Genomic DNA, 14,877 nt, shown 5'->3' on the forward strand with positions numbered 1-14,877 from the left:
GGTGAGATGATGCTTACAGACAGTATTTGATTACAGAAGCCTTTTTGAACAAGTTAGCTCAAACTAAGAAATATTACAGCAATTTATTATTCTGTATCTAAAATTCAAGACTATTTTTCATTTCAAATTCGATGGCTTCATGTAAATCAGTTGCTAAGCATTGGCTGTGAATCGGGACCATAAGGGAGTTCAGAAAGTCCTCCTGAAGTGATATTAGTTTCATAAATGTGTTTATATTAATTGAATGCATATGAATTGATTGGTCTCATAACAGCCTACTATGTAGTTTGCATATTTACATGAAACAATTGCATTTCTCTATGCCAGAAAACTGAATCATAAGAACTAAAAAGAATGTACATTTTTATTCAAAACAAAACTTCCATTTTATGGTGTATATAATATTTTGATATACCTTTATCAACAAGGTTTTGATAAAGAATTACTGAACTTTTCAACAACCTTTAATCATAGCACTGAAATGTTTTTGAGTATAATATAAAATTTATAATAAAATATTCTCTATTTTGGCACTTTTAAAAACAGCCTTCAAAATAAATTAGAATGATGAAAAATGAGATCCTGTATTTCTAACCTGTTACAAAAAAATAATAAAAAAAGCCTGTATGTTTTAAGACTCTCTATCTGTATATTTTCTCCATAACAACAAGACAAAAACTTGAGACTTGAAAATCTTAATATAAAAAAAAGTTTTAAAATACAGATAACAGATTGTTATGAACAGCAATATTGATATTACATTCTGAACAAGAGATTCCCATCATATTTGCTTTTGAACTCAAAATCATGTTAAGTACATCAGATAATTTTTTTTTCGCAAAATTAAGAAATAAGTTCATGTCCTTCAAGTATTTCATTAACTTTTTGTCATTTTTGTTCTAATCAAATTTATGAGCACCATTTTTTATATCTTAAAAAATAATTATCTACTTTGAATCATTTTTGGCACTATCATGAGATGCAACATACATATATATTTTGAAAGACAATGGTTTGTTTATAAAGTATTATTTTTATGTTCTAGAAGACACTAATTCATTTGTTGTTAATGCCTTTCAGATTGAATCCAATTTCACGATTAATAAAAAAAGAAAAACATCAATTTTCCTCTTGATATCATTCCTGATTTTCAAACAATTTCTTTATTTTTAACTATTGTATGTACTTCAGAATATATTTTGTGTTAGATATAAATATGTGTGTATCTTGGTTGTCAGCTGTTGGAACAGTACTTGTGTAACTATCACTTTGAGATGTAATTTGTGGAATTAACAATAACACTGACTATACAGTGGTGAAGTGTAGCTGACAGATGATTTTGTTTATCAGCAACCAGAATTTGTCATTTTAAAAAAAAAATTCCAATCAATTTTATGGTTATTTGGCATAATCTCAAAATACTTTGAATATGAGCCAAATTTAACATTGTTAAATAGAATTTCGACAAAAAACTTTCATATGGCATTGAACAATTAACATATAATTTAATTTAATTCAACGATAATTTGCATTAATGTATTTAATAGTTTTAATCTATTAGACAATATCCTTATAAAAAATAATTTAAAAGTTAGCTTCCTTATAACATATATCAAAAATATTATTTAACTTCATGAAGATGTTTATATGAGGTATAGATAAAATAAACTGTGTCTATAGGCAAGCTTCCCCTTGTAACAAAATAAACAAATTTTTTTCGGCAAATGTTCATGAGAATATCATAAAAATTTAATATACAACCAAATAGGTTCTAAGCTAAACCTCCACATATATTCCAAATTAAAAGTTCTCAAAGTGGTGTTCAAACAAAGCCTTTGTAGTATTGCTGGCATCTTTTGTTGCAACTTCCACACTTTTTGTCAACCCTGGTGGCCCACAACTGAAAACACCAACTTTACGTACCTACAAAAAAAACAGGAGATTAAAATTATGTATAACAATAAACCTAGCAGTAACGTTTAGTCCAGAGCAAGAATTTTCATATTTTAATTACTAAATAAAACTCTATTACATATCAAATATAAGAAAAGAGTCTATCCTGAAACTTTTTCAGCATGAGCAAGATAATATAGCCTTAATGAGAAAGTCAATTTCAATATAAAGAGTCAAAGATTGAAGGTCAATGAGTTGAACCTAATATTCTTAAAATATGTGGGATAATACGAGACTGTTCTCTAAATAATAATTTTATCTTCATTAGCTCCTGGATTTTGATCAGCCATCCACCATCCCTTTATTTTTTTCATTTTTTTTTCATTTTTGAATTGGCAGATAAAATGACTTCATATGAAAATCTAGATCAAGTTTTATCTTATGTTTCAAATGAAGAGGTTTTAATGTAGCAGATTTTATAAATAATCATCAGATTTGTCACTTGTTGGGTCAAGTGCTTTCCCATCATGAAACATTTCCTTGGTAATTAAAATTACTTAATATCTCAAAAATTACAGACAATTTCTCTCTCAAATTGATCGTTGACATTTTTTTTCATCCTCAAGATTTGTTCCTATTTAAAATCAATTTTTCTATGTTATCTAAATGCAATCATCTTTAAAGTTTATTTCAAAGATGCAACTTTCATTTTGAAATCACAAAGGTAAGAAATTAGGTGTTCAGAGATAGGTAAAAACAATTATTGTTTTTTTAAAACATTTAGAAATTTTATGGTTTTTTTTCACAATCTGGTTGGAATTGTCTTTATACAAAAACAAAATTATAAAGCAAAACTAGATGACTTTGTTGCAATTAAAATTTAAAGAAAGAGAAATTTTAGTAATGCAATAACGTTTTCTAAAAAAACAATCCAGTCAGATTTGAAAGATTGCATATTTTGGTGTTAATATTGATTCACTTATAGGGTCTATGCATCGAAACTATACACATTTATTTAAAAACCAGTTGTTGGCATGACACGGGTTATGTTCTTTTCATATATTTTATCATGATGGTATGATACTAAATCCCTAACCGGAAGGATTGTGCCTGATATTCATATGATGAAGACATAATCTTTCAATCAGTATAATTGAAGTCTGGAGCTGGCATGTCAGTTAACTGCTAGAAGCCTGTTGTTATTTATGTATTATTGTCATTTTGTTTATTTTCTTTGGTTACATCTTTTGACATCAGACTCAGACTTCTCTTGAACTGGATTTTAATATGTGTATTGTTATGCGTTTACTTTTCTACATTGGCTAGAGGTATAGGGGGAGGGTTGATATCTCATAAACATGTTTAACCCCGCCACATTTTAACGCCTGTCCCAAGTCAGGAGCCTCTGGCCTTTGTTAGTCTTGTATTATTTTTAATTTTAGTTTCTTGTGTACAATTTGGAGTTTAGTATGGCGTTCTTATCACTGAAATAGTATATATATTTGTTTAGGGACCAGCTGAAGGACACCTCCAGGTGCGGGAATTTCTCGCTGCATTGAAGACCTGTTGGTGACCTTCTGCTGTTGTCTGTTCTATGGTCGGGTTGTTGTCTCTTTGACACATTCCACATCCATTCTCAATTTTATGTATTTTCACATGACATTAAACTACAAAAATATTACCATAGGATGTGTTTTATGTACTGCTTGAAACATAGAACTGAGTTGTGGTCTGCCAAAATGAGTGGTAGCTTTCAATCCAGTAAATAGACTACGACCACCTGACAACTTCTGGAAGTGCTCCTCACAAATATACTGAAAGGTCAAATATACACACACAATTAGTCAATAATCATGTTGGTTAAGTTACAATAAATGATCATAAATGTAAACTAAAGCATCCATCAGCTATCTTAATCACATTGACAATAAAGAAGACTGTAGAAGAGATCTTTGAGAAACTTTTAAATACAGAAACAGAATTCAATATTAACAGCAATATGTAAAAATTTCAGCTGATATTATTTCACAGAAATAGTGTAATTCAAAATTTCTATATGAACCAGGTTATGTATTGTTCAGTTCACACAATCATGTCATGAACCAGGTTATGTATTGTTCAGTTCACACAATCATGTCATGAACCAGGTTATGTATTGTTCAGGTCACACAATCATGTCATGAACCAGGTTATGTATTGTTCAGGTCACACAATCATGTCATGAACCAGGTTATGTATTGTTCAGGTCACACAATCATGTCATGAACCAGGTTATGTATTGTTCAGGTCACACAATCATGTCATGAACCAGGTTATGTATTGTTCAGTTCATACAATTATGTCATGAACCAGGTTATGTATTGTTCAGTTCACACAATTATGTGGATGACATAACTTATAACTTCAGTGTATGTTCTTTTTTTCTTCATTTTTTTATGGTAATGTCATACCACAAATCAATAAATGGGTGGTCTTTGTAAAAATATTAATTATTACAAAATGTATCTAGTAATGAACTTAAAGCTGAAATTAATAAGTAATGCTTTTTTAGAAGCTTCAAGAGCTCTTAAATTTACAAAACCATAAATACTTTTCCTGAAGTGATACAAAATAAATATCAAAATATGTTTTCCGTTTATCTTAGTTTATAGATATATATGAAACAACTCTCCATCCAAGTTAAATGTATAGGAAAGAATATGATCTACAGACTACAATGAGTTCAGAGAACAAATTCTGCATAAATAAATTTATAAATCATAATTACCAGCATACACGTTCTCAGATCAAAGTTCTGGAAGAACTGGGTGATAAATATATCAATAGAGACAATGCCCTTCTGGTCAACTTCTTCTACTTCTCTGATGATGTCCAACAACCATTCAAAATGTCTCTGACTGCCTGTTACCCATATAAAGTATAACTGCAAATATAGTAAATATTTTATTTATTTACTAGTAGACTATATATTGTAAATGGTTGGTATTGCATCATATAATATGGGAATTAAATGTTTTATAGGTTTACTTAAATACATTACTAGACAACACTGTAAAATTAAAAACTTCTATGTGCATTTATTATGATTTATGATCTATGGACAAAAATGTGAAATTTATCATTTTGTCTGCTAAAAAAAAATGATTTCAATTATCTTGGTGATGTTAAATGGGTAATAATAATTATCTGCATAACATATATTGTTTCAGGAACTTGTCCATCAATTACTGGAATATTTCTCAATAAATGTATGTTTTTTTCAATGTTGTGTTAAAGTCCTTAGACTTGTGGAAACATTTTCCAATTCCACACAAAGTATCTTGCAATTTTCTTGTTGGCATATTTTTACAATACAATGTGCTCTATGAGTTGAAGTTCAAAGTTAAAAGCTTTTTCGAAGAGAAAAAACAGTAAGGGAGTTTCTTGGGAATTTGAAAATTTACAATAACATTTCAGTAATTAAAATAAAATTAAATCAGGCAGTTAATTGGACATAAATAACGACTTTTCTGGTACAATTCAATTATATTGAATATCAGTTAAGATAAAATCTTTTAATGTACATATAAATAAGGTTAAGAATTAATGGCAGTAAAACCTCTATCATTGATAGACTATTATCTTTACTACTTTTTTGCCTTTCTTTATTTTATGACCATTAAGATGACATGAAAGAGGATGCGAATGGTTATTTTTCAAATCGATTTTATTTTGAAAAAAAATATGGAAGGTATTGAGACATTTTCGAAAATTCATGTTTAAAATATTAGGCTTATGTTAAGGAACTTTTGGGGTAATTGTATGGGATTGTAGGGGTAATTGTATGGGATTTTTGGGGTAATTGTATAGGATTTTTGGGGTAATTGTATGGGATTTTTAATCAGTAAAACATGTCATCCAATAAAAGATGGAAGTTTTTTAAGTGTTATTGTCAATTTAGCAGTATCTATTTTTTTATCTTGACAACCCTGCGTATATACTAGTATCCACTTTCAGGAGCACAAAGGCATTGGTTTGGCACCTCTTTATTTATATAAAAAAATAAAATATATATAGATTTCACATATCTTTCATAAAATGTTTACCTTCTGACACTTCATTTTGTATGTACTACGCATTTGTGCCATGTGAACAAAATCCTTCAAAATGGATGCATATGGGGTAACCCCAATACCTGCTCCTACTAATACAGACACTTCATACTGGTACCAGTCCTGTTGTCCAGCTCCATAGGGACCATCCAAAAATAGCTGTAAATACAAAAATTTATTATGAGACATGAATAAGAACACATTTAATTTTCAGTAATACCAGAGTATTTTCCTGACAAAATTATTTAGTAAAACAATCAACAGGACATTAGGTCCTTGTTGTCATAAAAATGTTGAGTACAATTATAGTACTCAAGACACTGAATTCAACAATCAAGTATAAATTTTGAGTACAATTATAGTACTCAAGACACAGAATTCAACAAACCGAAATACTGAATTTGGTGAATCAAGTATAAATTTTGTACGTAGAGTCCTGAGTAAAGTTTTATGACCAAGAGCCCAGTTAAAGACATATCAAGTTACATCACAAGATAACAAGAATGTGTCCATAGTACACAGATGCCCCACTCGCACTATCATTTTCCATATTCAGTGGACCGTGAAATTGGGGTCAAAACTTTAATTTGGAATTAAAATTAAAAAGATCATATCAGAGGGAACATGTGTACTAAGTTTTAAGTTGATGTGACTTCAACTTCATCAAAAACTACCTTGACCAAAAACTTTAACCTGAACTTCGCACTATCATTTTCTTTGTTCAGTGGACCGTGAAATTGGGGTCAAAACTTTAATTTGGCATTAAAATTAGAAAGATCATATCATGGGGAACATGTTTACTAAGTTTCAAGTTATTTGGACCTCAACTTCATCAAAAACTAACTCGACCAAAAACTTTAACCTAAATTGGGACAGAGGGACGGACAAACAGACAAACGAACGGACAGACGTACAGACCAGAAAACATAATGCCCATAAATCGGGCATAAATAACCATCACTGGAATATAACCAATCAAATTTTCCCCCTTATTTAACCTGTGTACAAGATTTAGTAACCATGTAAGCTCAAGTTTCCAAAATATTCTATAGAAACCCCAGATAAAAACTAGAGGCTCTAAAGAGCCTGTGTCGCTCACCTTGGTCTATGTGCTTATTAAACAAAAGACGCAGCTGGATTGATGACAAAATTGTGTTTTGGTGTTGGTGATGTGTTTGTAGATCTTACTTTACTGAACATTCTTGCTGCTTACAATTATCTCTTTCAATAGTGAACTTGGCTCAGTAGTTGCAGTGGAAAATATTTTGTAACAAGAATGTGTCCATAGTACACAGATGCCCCACTCGCACTATCATTTTCCATGTTCAGTGAACCATGAAATTGGGGTCAAAACTTAAATTTGGCACTAAAATTAGAAAGATCATATCATGGGGAACATGTGTACTAAGTTTAAAGTTGATTGGACTTCAACTTCATCAAAAACTACCTTGACCCAAAAACTTTAACCTGAATCCAGATGAATGAACGCACAGACGAACGAACGAAGGACGTACAGACCAGAAAACATAATGCTCCTCTACTATTGTAGGTGGGGCATAAAAATTTACAAAATTTATGAAAAATGTTAAAAATTGACTAAGAAGGGCAATAACTCCTTAAGGAGTCAATTGACCATTTTGGTCATGTCGACTTATTTGTAGATCATACTTTGTTGTACATAATGGTGTTTACAGTTTATCTCTATCTATAATAAGGCCAATTAAAATTAATTGATAGAATTTCATCCCCGCCCGCCCCTCTGAAATCGTCCTGCCCCGATTTTTTTTATTTTAAAAAAATTACAATTTCCGGATTTTGTTCATGTCCGTTACCGGTAAACATTGATAATTTCGTTTCATTCAAAACTTCCTGTTTCAAATTTCGCTTTTGTATTTCTTTGAGTAATCTAACGAAAATGATTAAGTCGACATATATTCTGCTGCTCTAAAATGACATCATCATTTATTGGGAATAGAGATTGATTACGAGAAGGGCATGAAATATTCGGGTTACGAGTAAAACTTTATGTCCAAGAACGCATCGGCAAATTGCGGTATGTCACAAATGATAGAAAACCGTTTTAATTTTTTATTTATATACAATGACTTTGTGTCAGGAAATTGGACTGTGAATGATATCCAAAGCACACGAGTCATGGGACACCTTGGTAACAAAACATGACTGGATTAGGGAAATTGACACAAGCACGAACTTGTTAGATTTATGTCTGACCGTAAATTGAGTTAAAAAGAAAGTATACAAACATACGCATTTTAAATCATTATAGCAAGCTCTTAGATTTACTTTAGATGGCTGTCGTTTTTTGATACAGCAAACGCCCTCTATCCCAATACCCTCAATATATTCATTAAACAACAACTTCTTTTTGGTTAAGAACCGTTAAGTTCATGTTTAATATCATAATTATATTTGCATCTTTCTTTAGCACCAACCCTAGGCCTATTACCCTAACACTGTTTGGGTTTTCATTTCATTCTGTACTCATAATAGCTGTGTTGCATTAATTTTGATTAATTCTATGTGGACTACACACCATCATTTAGAAAGCAAAAACATATTGTGTATTATATATAGTCCAACTGAAAAGAGCATTTCTCTAAGTTTTTGATGTTTACTATAATAGGTTTCTAAAGCTGCAATCACATGTATAACATTGGTTATCAATCAGTGAATCAGAGATATTTATTCGAAAAATTATGTACATGATATAATCTTATTTTACAGTTGCTTATACCCCCACGGTAAGATGAACTTGTCATAAAATTTAAAAAATAAAATCCTCCCACCCGCCCCATTTTTTTCAAAAATCTGGATGAAAATCTACTAATTAATTTTAGTTGGCCTAATATTCAAGATAATTACCCAAAATGGCAAAATTTCCTTAAAATTACCAATTGAAGGGCAGCAACCCAACAACAATTGCCTGATTTGTCTTAAAATTCAGGGGCAGATAGATATTGACTTAATGAACAATTGTATCCTTGTCAGATTGGTTCTAAATGCTTTGGTTTCAGAGATATGAGCCAAAAACTGCATTTTACCCTATGTACTATTTTTAGCCATGTCTGCCATCTTGGTTCACAGGCAGGGTCATGGGGCACATTTTTTAAACTAGATACCCTAATGATGATTGTGTCCACGTTTGGTTTAATTTGGCCCAGTAGTTTCAGAGGAGAAGATTTTTGTAAAAGTTAACGACGATGGATGACGACGGACGGACAACGGACGCAAAGTGATGAGAAAAGCTCACTTGGTCCTTCGGGCCAGGTGAACTAAAAGAATGGTACATTGAAATACCCAAAATATATGTTTATGACACAGAAAATGTTTTACTGCAATAAAATGTAGGTATAATAACCTTCAACTGTCAAATTCATGGGAATATTTTTTTTCAACCTATTTTCGTATACAACCAGATGTGACGTACCATGATTTGGTGGTATTACACCTGCATATTATGTTTTCATGCCTTTTAAATTTCTTTCTTTATTTTTTTTATCAAAATGTACAAAAAAATTTTAAACTTTGACCAGTTTTTATACAAAAAATGTACTATAGTTAGGTATTGTTGCCATTACTTGTAAAATAATTAATTTAAATATACTCCTACCAATAGGTTATGCGTAGAAACAATTTCACAAAGTCAGTTAAAATATAAGAGGTGCAAAAAAAGGTAAGACACAATCTTGCCTTCAATTTACTACTATAATAGTAAGTTCACTTTAAACAACTTATCTTCATTAATATACTATAATATAAACCACCTTTGAAGTAATTCAGTATTTTATTTACCTTTGGATATGGTCCATCTTTGAGACTTTCAGGATCAAACAGATTCCTGATATTCCAGGTCCATGGACCCAGAGCTCTGATGTGTAGAGACAGAGTATCCTCATGAGGAGCAGACGTTATGGTAAATGGATGGAATTCATTTCTGCCATGTGACAGACAGGCAATCCTCACCCACTGACCAGATTTGTATTCAAATTTAGATGGTCTTTTGAATTGAAGGAAAGTGATGTCTGCAAAGTATAAATATTTATTGTAGAATGCTCCTTAAAAGGAACTCTTCACTTTTGCCAAATTACTGATTTTTTATTGATGAAAAAGCATAGAAAATCTCAATGTTTCAACCAAATCAGTGAAATGTATGTAGTATGACTGACTTCTTTCAGTTTGAGATTTCTACAGTGAAACATGAACAATTTGATCATTAAACTGTAAATATAAATAAACACACTTGGTAATTCATTAACTTCATGTATCAAAAATCAAAGACTTAAAAAAAAACAACTTAATAATGCTTTTGCATATAATTATATCTACTAAGTGCTATTCCATAAAAAGATTTATGGCACTCTCAAGTGTCAGCTATGGCTGGGAGACAAATACCTTTTTAAACCAGGTTTAATCCACCTTTTTTACTTAGGAAAATGCTTGCACAAAGTCAGGAATAAGACAGTTGTTATCCATTTGTTTCATGTGTTTGAGCTTTTGATTTTGCCATTTGATTTGGGACTTTCTGCTTTGAATTTTCCTCAGGGATCAGTATTTTTGTGATTTTACTTTGTACATTGAAAATGTTTAAAATTCTAAAATCACCTTTAAAGGTTGTAATCCCTATTTGAAAGCATCTTGTCTAGATACCATGCATGTTTCAATGGAACATCCCTTTCCAAAAATATGCTTTTTAACTGGATTATTTTAACATTGGTAGCTTTCTTACCTGATGGTAACTTTTCTGCTCCAAGTACTGCTATTTCTGTTTTCTTCCTACTCAAACTAATCATTTTATCCATGGCAAAAAGAATGGCGGGTACAATGAAGTAAACAAAGAACATTGGCTTCTGTACAATCACTGATGCACCATGCAGAATAGTCAAAACATACATGATGACAATGAGTTTGTGTGTCAGCCAAAAACCATTAAATATATATTGTCTGGCTGTCTGCGTAGCAAACACATAGATGATACAGATAACCACCACAAGCAAAACACCAGTACAACCTATAATAAAGTAAAATTGGTCAAAATTATCAGATTACCACCACAAGCAAAACACCAGTACAACTGCAAAATTTCCTTAAAATGACCATTTCAAGGGTTACAATTAATGTTAATCCTATCAAGTGTGTGTCTTAAAATCATTTCCTTTTAGGGTAGAGATTGAAGATTGTTTTCAGACATGTCTGCAACAAAGAAAATCTCTATAATCTCCCCCTCTATCAAAAAGTGTTTTTTTTTAAATAAAATTTAAATTCTTGGATGCTGCCAACCTAACCACCTTATAAGCAGCTTACCTGAAAAATTGTATAACACAAATTGCTTCAAATTTGTTTAAAAAGATTTTTCCTGCCATTTTGTTGTTTTCTTGTCTAAACATTCATACTAATGTTGTAGGCCCCTAAATAATAAAATCCCTACATACCTACCAAACCTTAAAAGGCATGGATGTGGAACATCAAACAAACATTTTTTTAAGGGTGACCCAGTTTGATTAACTTTTTTTCAGTGCTTATAATACCATGTTTCTTACTCAATATATATCTATAGTCGCCGTCACGTAAAATTGGCACCATGTTTTTTGTCAAAAATTTTTTTAATTTCAGCCGCGTTTACTCAAGATGATGTTTTTCATTTAGCGGAATTAAAATCCTTTCCAAATATCCACTACTGTCCTACCTTTTATTGTGTTTGCACTGTATAATCCTGACCTTCACATTTTTCAAGATTATTTACATTGTAAAACCGCCATCTTGGTTTCTATGAGGATCCCTTATGCCATAACATTCGTTACTCTCTGGTAATATCATTGTCATTGATGATACAATTTCCCGCGCTTTTTACGTAAAGATGACGAAAAGCTCCGAGAGGCACAAGAAAATGGAGAGCACGTGGAACTCCACGGCAACACTTCCTGTAATAACAATGTCGGATTCCACCATACAAAATAATCTTGGATTATGTGAAGGTCAGGATTATACAGTGCAAACACAATAAAAGGTAGGACAGTAGTGGATATTTGGACAGGATTTGTATTCCGCTAATTGAAAAACATGATCTTTAGTAAACGCGGTCGATATTTAAGAAATTTTAGACAAAAAACATTGTGCCAATTTTATGTGACGGCGACTATAGATGTATTTACTTCAATAAAATAACTTACCAGTCATATTTCCAAAGAACCAAAACTCAAAACCTGGCAAAGCTTCAGTTCTGAAAAAACAGTAAAGAACTATTAATATCATGCGTGTACTTTTACCTGGCAATAACAAATTGACAATGTGATACTTCAATGTGCTACTATTTCAGATACTTCTAGTCAAGAAGACCAGGGAAAACTTAACTGAATGTTCATCAATGTAATACATTGTAGTTAAAAAAAAGAGGGATTACAGGAAGTAGTAAAACATAGATATTCATGTGATAAACGTCTCTCCATTCTTTTATTCTTATGATAAGCTATAAATTTAAAAATATGACTTCTGGCTGGTTAAGTTCTTCAAAATCTATCTTGTGTAAAGTTTCACTTTAATTTTTAAAGAACAATTACACATATCTATAAACATTTCTTTTAGTTTTTAAGGTGCTAATTGTAACAAGGTAAGGAAGAACAAATTTATTATATATTAAATATCAGTATCTTTCATTGCAAGGATAAACAGGATGTAAAGTCCCATGAAGTCATTTGAAAGGAACATTTATTTTTTTTGCTGAACTTCACCGTCGAAAGGCATTTCTCATTACAACTCCAAATAAGGAAATTCACTTTCATTTTGATTAAATAATTCCATTTACAGAGTCTTTTGAGGTCATGTACTTTACTTTCCTTCTCCATGCATACAAGCATACAATTAATTTCTCTCTAAAATCATAGGTGTTGCCAGTTCTTGTAATAATATTAAACTACATAGCCACCAATTTAAATAACTTGTATAATTTTACATACCTCAGAACAACAGAGTCGAATACACACAAATGTTTAGTTGGTTGTGTGGCTAGCTGGTAGAAGTTAATACTATATCCGATCACATGTAATCCTTAAAAAAAATAGTTCAAAAATTGCATTATTTTTGGTTATATTTTTGGTTATGGTTTCAATAATTTTTATACAGATAAAGTACAAATATTAGGCTATGTATTATTTTTACTTCGATGTTGTTTTTTAATTATTCTGCATCGTTATACAACAATTTACACTTTAAAATTACATTTTTTTGCAAAAGCAGGGGTAAATATAGTTTCTGTCTACTGACCAATGGTTATTTCATTTTTAGGCCACACCAATTTAACTTCTTGTTCTACGGATTTTTGGACTTCAAAAATTGGGGCGAGCGAGCGATTTGAAAATTTTAATAAAAAAATATTTTATTTGCAAATTTTTGAGGCGAAGCTTGAAAAGTAAAGGCGAGCGACTATATTATTTTTTTGTAAACATAAAAAAGTAGGTTTCTGATGGACATTAAAATCTTGAAAAATTGCCCTAAATGTCTTGGTTTCAAAGATATAAAGCAAAAACTGCATTTTACCACTATGTTCTAATTTTAGCCATGTCGGCCATTTTGTTTGGTAGGCTAGGTCATCGGACACATTTTTTAAACTATAAACCACAATGATAATTGTCGCCAAGTTTGATTAAATTTGGCAAAGTAGTTTTAGAGAAGAAATTTTTTAGAAAAGTTACAAAAAATGATGAAAAGTTGTTAAAAATTGACTATAAAGGGCAATAACTCCTTAAGGGGTCGACTGGCAATTTTGGTCATGTTGACTTATTTGTAGGTCTTACTCTGCTGAACATTATTGCTGTTTACAGTTTATCTCTATCTATAATAGTATTCAAGATAATAACTAAAAACTGCAAAATTTCCTTAAAATAACCATTTCAGGGGCAGCAACCCAAAAACAGGTTGTCCGATTCGTCTGAAAATTTCAGGGCAGATAGATCTTCACCTGATTAACAATTTTACCCCAGTCAGATTTGCTCTAAATGCTTTGGTTTTTGAGTTATAAGCCAAAAACTGCATTTTACCCCTATGTTCTATTTTTAGCCATGGCAGCCATCTTGGTTGGTTTGACGGGTCACGCCACACATTTTTTAAACTAGATATCCCAAGGATGATTGTGGCCAAGTTTGGTAGAATTTGGCCCAGTAGTTTCAGAGGAGAAGATTTTTGTAAAAGTTTACGGACGACAGACGACGGACGACGGACGCAGGACGACGGACGACGGACGCCAAGTGATGAGAAAAGCTCACTTGACCTTTCAGGTCAGGTGAGCTAAAAACGGTGCGGAAAATGGACACGATTACATTTCCCGATGCGGGAAGCGGGAATTTAAAAAAAAAAAAAAAATCTGTTTTGAAAAAAATAGGTGCGGGCGGGTCCGTCAAACAAGGAATTAAATTGGTGTGGCCTTAAGGAACAAGTAATTGACTTGACTGATAACCTTTAATAGTGAACCAATGATTTTACTTTGATAAAATTCAGATTGGTTTTTCAAAGGCTAGGACTTTAAGAAGACCATAACAAAAACTTTTCAAATGACTCTTTAAACAACTTCAAAACAATTTCATGTTTCTATCCTTACAAAATAAAGCACTTCCACCTCTTTTACAACAAAGCACTTAGCGATAAACATTATAAGAAAGAAAGTGAATGTGCTATTTATTTTTTAGTGCAATTTTATTTGCTACATAAAAATTAACATTATACAACCATTTCACTAAAAACATGTCCAAATAGGTTTTGAATTGAAGAAACTGATCAATATAGGCATTTTTCTACCTCTCTTGCTGCTATTTCATGCATTTTGGGTAATGAGTGACAATGATCAGTAGCAGGCAGGGAGTTCCTATATACTTAAAATGACAAC

The 14,877-nt window shown here is 31.4% G+C and overlaps 1 protein-coding gene across 2 annotated transcripts in view; it reads right to left on the minus strand.

Moving 5' to 3' along the window:
- Window positions 1–351: 351 nt before the first annotated feature.
- Window positions 352–14,877, minus strand: part of LOC139510282 (dual oxidase 1-like) — a 71,273-nt gene continuing 56,747 nt past the window's right edge. For both annotated transcript variants that reach the window (XM_071296778.1, XM_071296776.1), the window contains 8 exons: window positions 12,956–13,046; window positions 12,173–12,222; window positions 10,732–11,013; window positions 9,798–10,027; window positions 5,979–6,143; window positions 4,661–4,816; window positions 3,576–3,707; window positions 352–1,923 (listed from right to left, as the gene is read on the minus strand). In XM_071296778.1, coding sequence (XP_071152879.1) covers window positions 1,801–1,923; window positions 3,576–3,707; window positions 4,661–4,816; window positions 5,979–6,143; window positions 9,798–10,027; window positions 10,732–11,013; window positions 12,173–12,222; window positions 12,956–13,046 — 1,229 coding nt within the window. In that variant the 3' untranslated portion in view covers window positions 352–1,800. The remainder of the gene's footprint in view (window positions 1,924–3,575; window positions 3,708–4,660; window positions 4,817–5,978; window positions 6,144–9,797; window positions 10,028–10,731; window positions 11,014–12,172; window positions 12,223–12,955; window positions 13,047–14,877) is intronic.

This window comes from Mytilus edulis, chromosome 2 (genome assembly GCF_963676685.1).
Source record: "Mytilus edulis chromosome 2, xbMytEdul2.2, whole genome shotgun sequence".
Classification (NCBI taxonomy): Eukaryota; Metazoa; Mollusca; class Bivalvia; order Mytilida; family Mytilidae; genus Mytilus; species Mytilus edulis.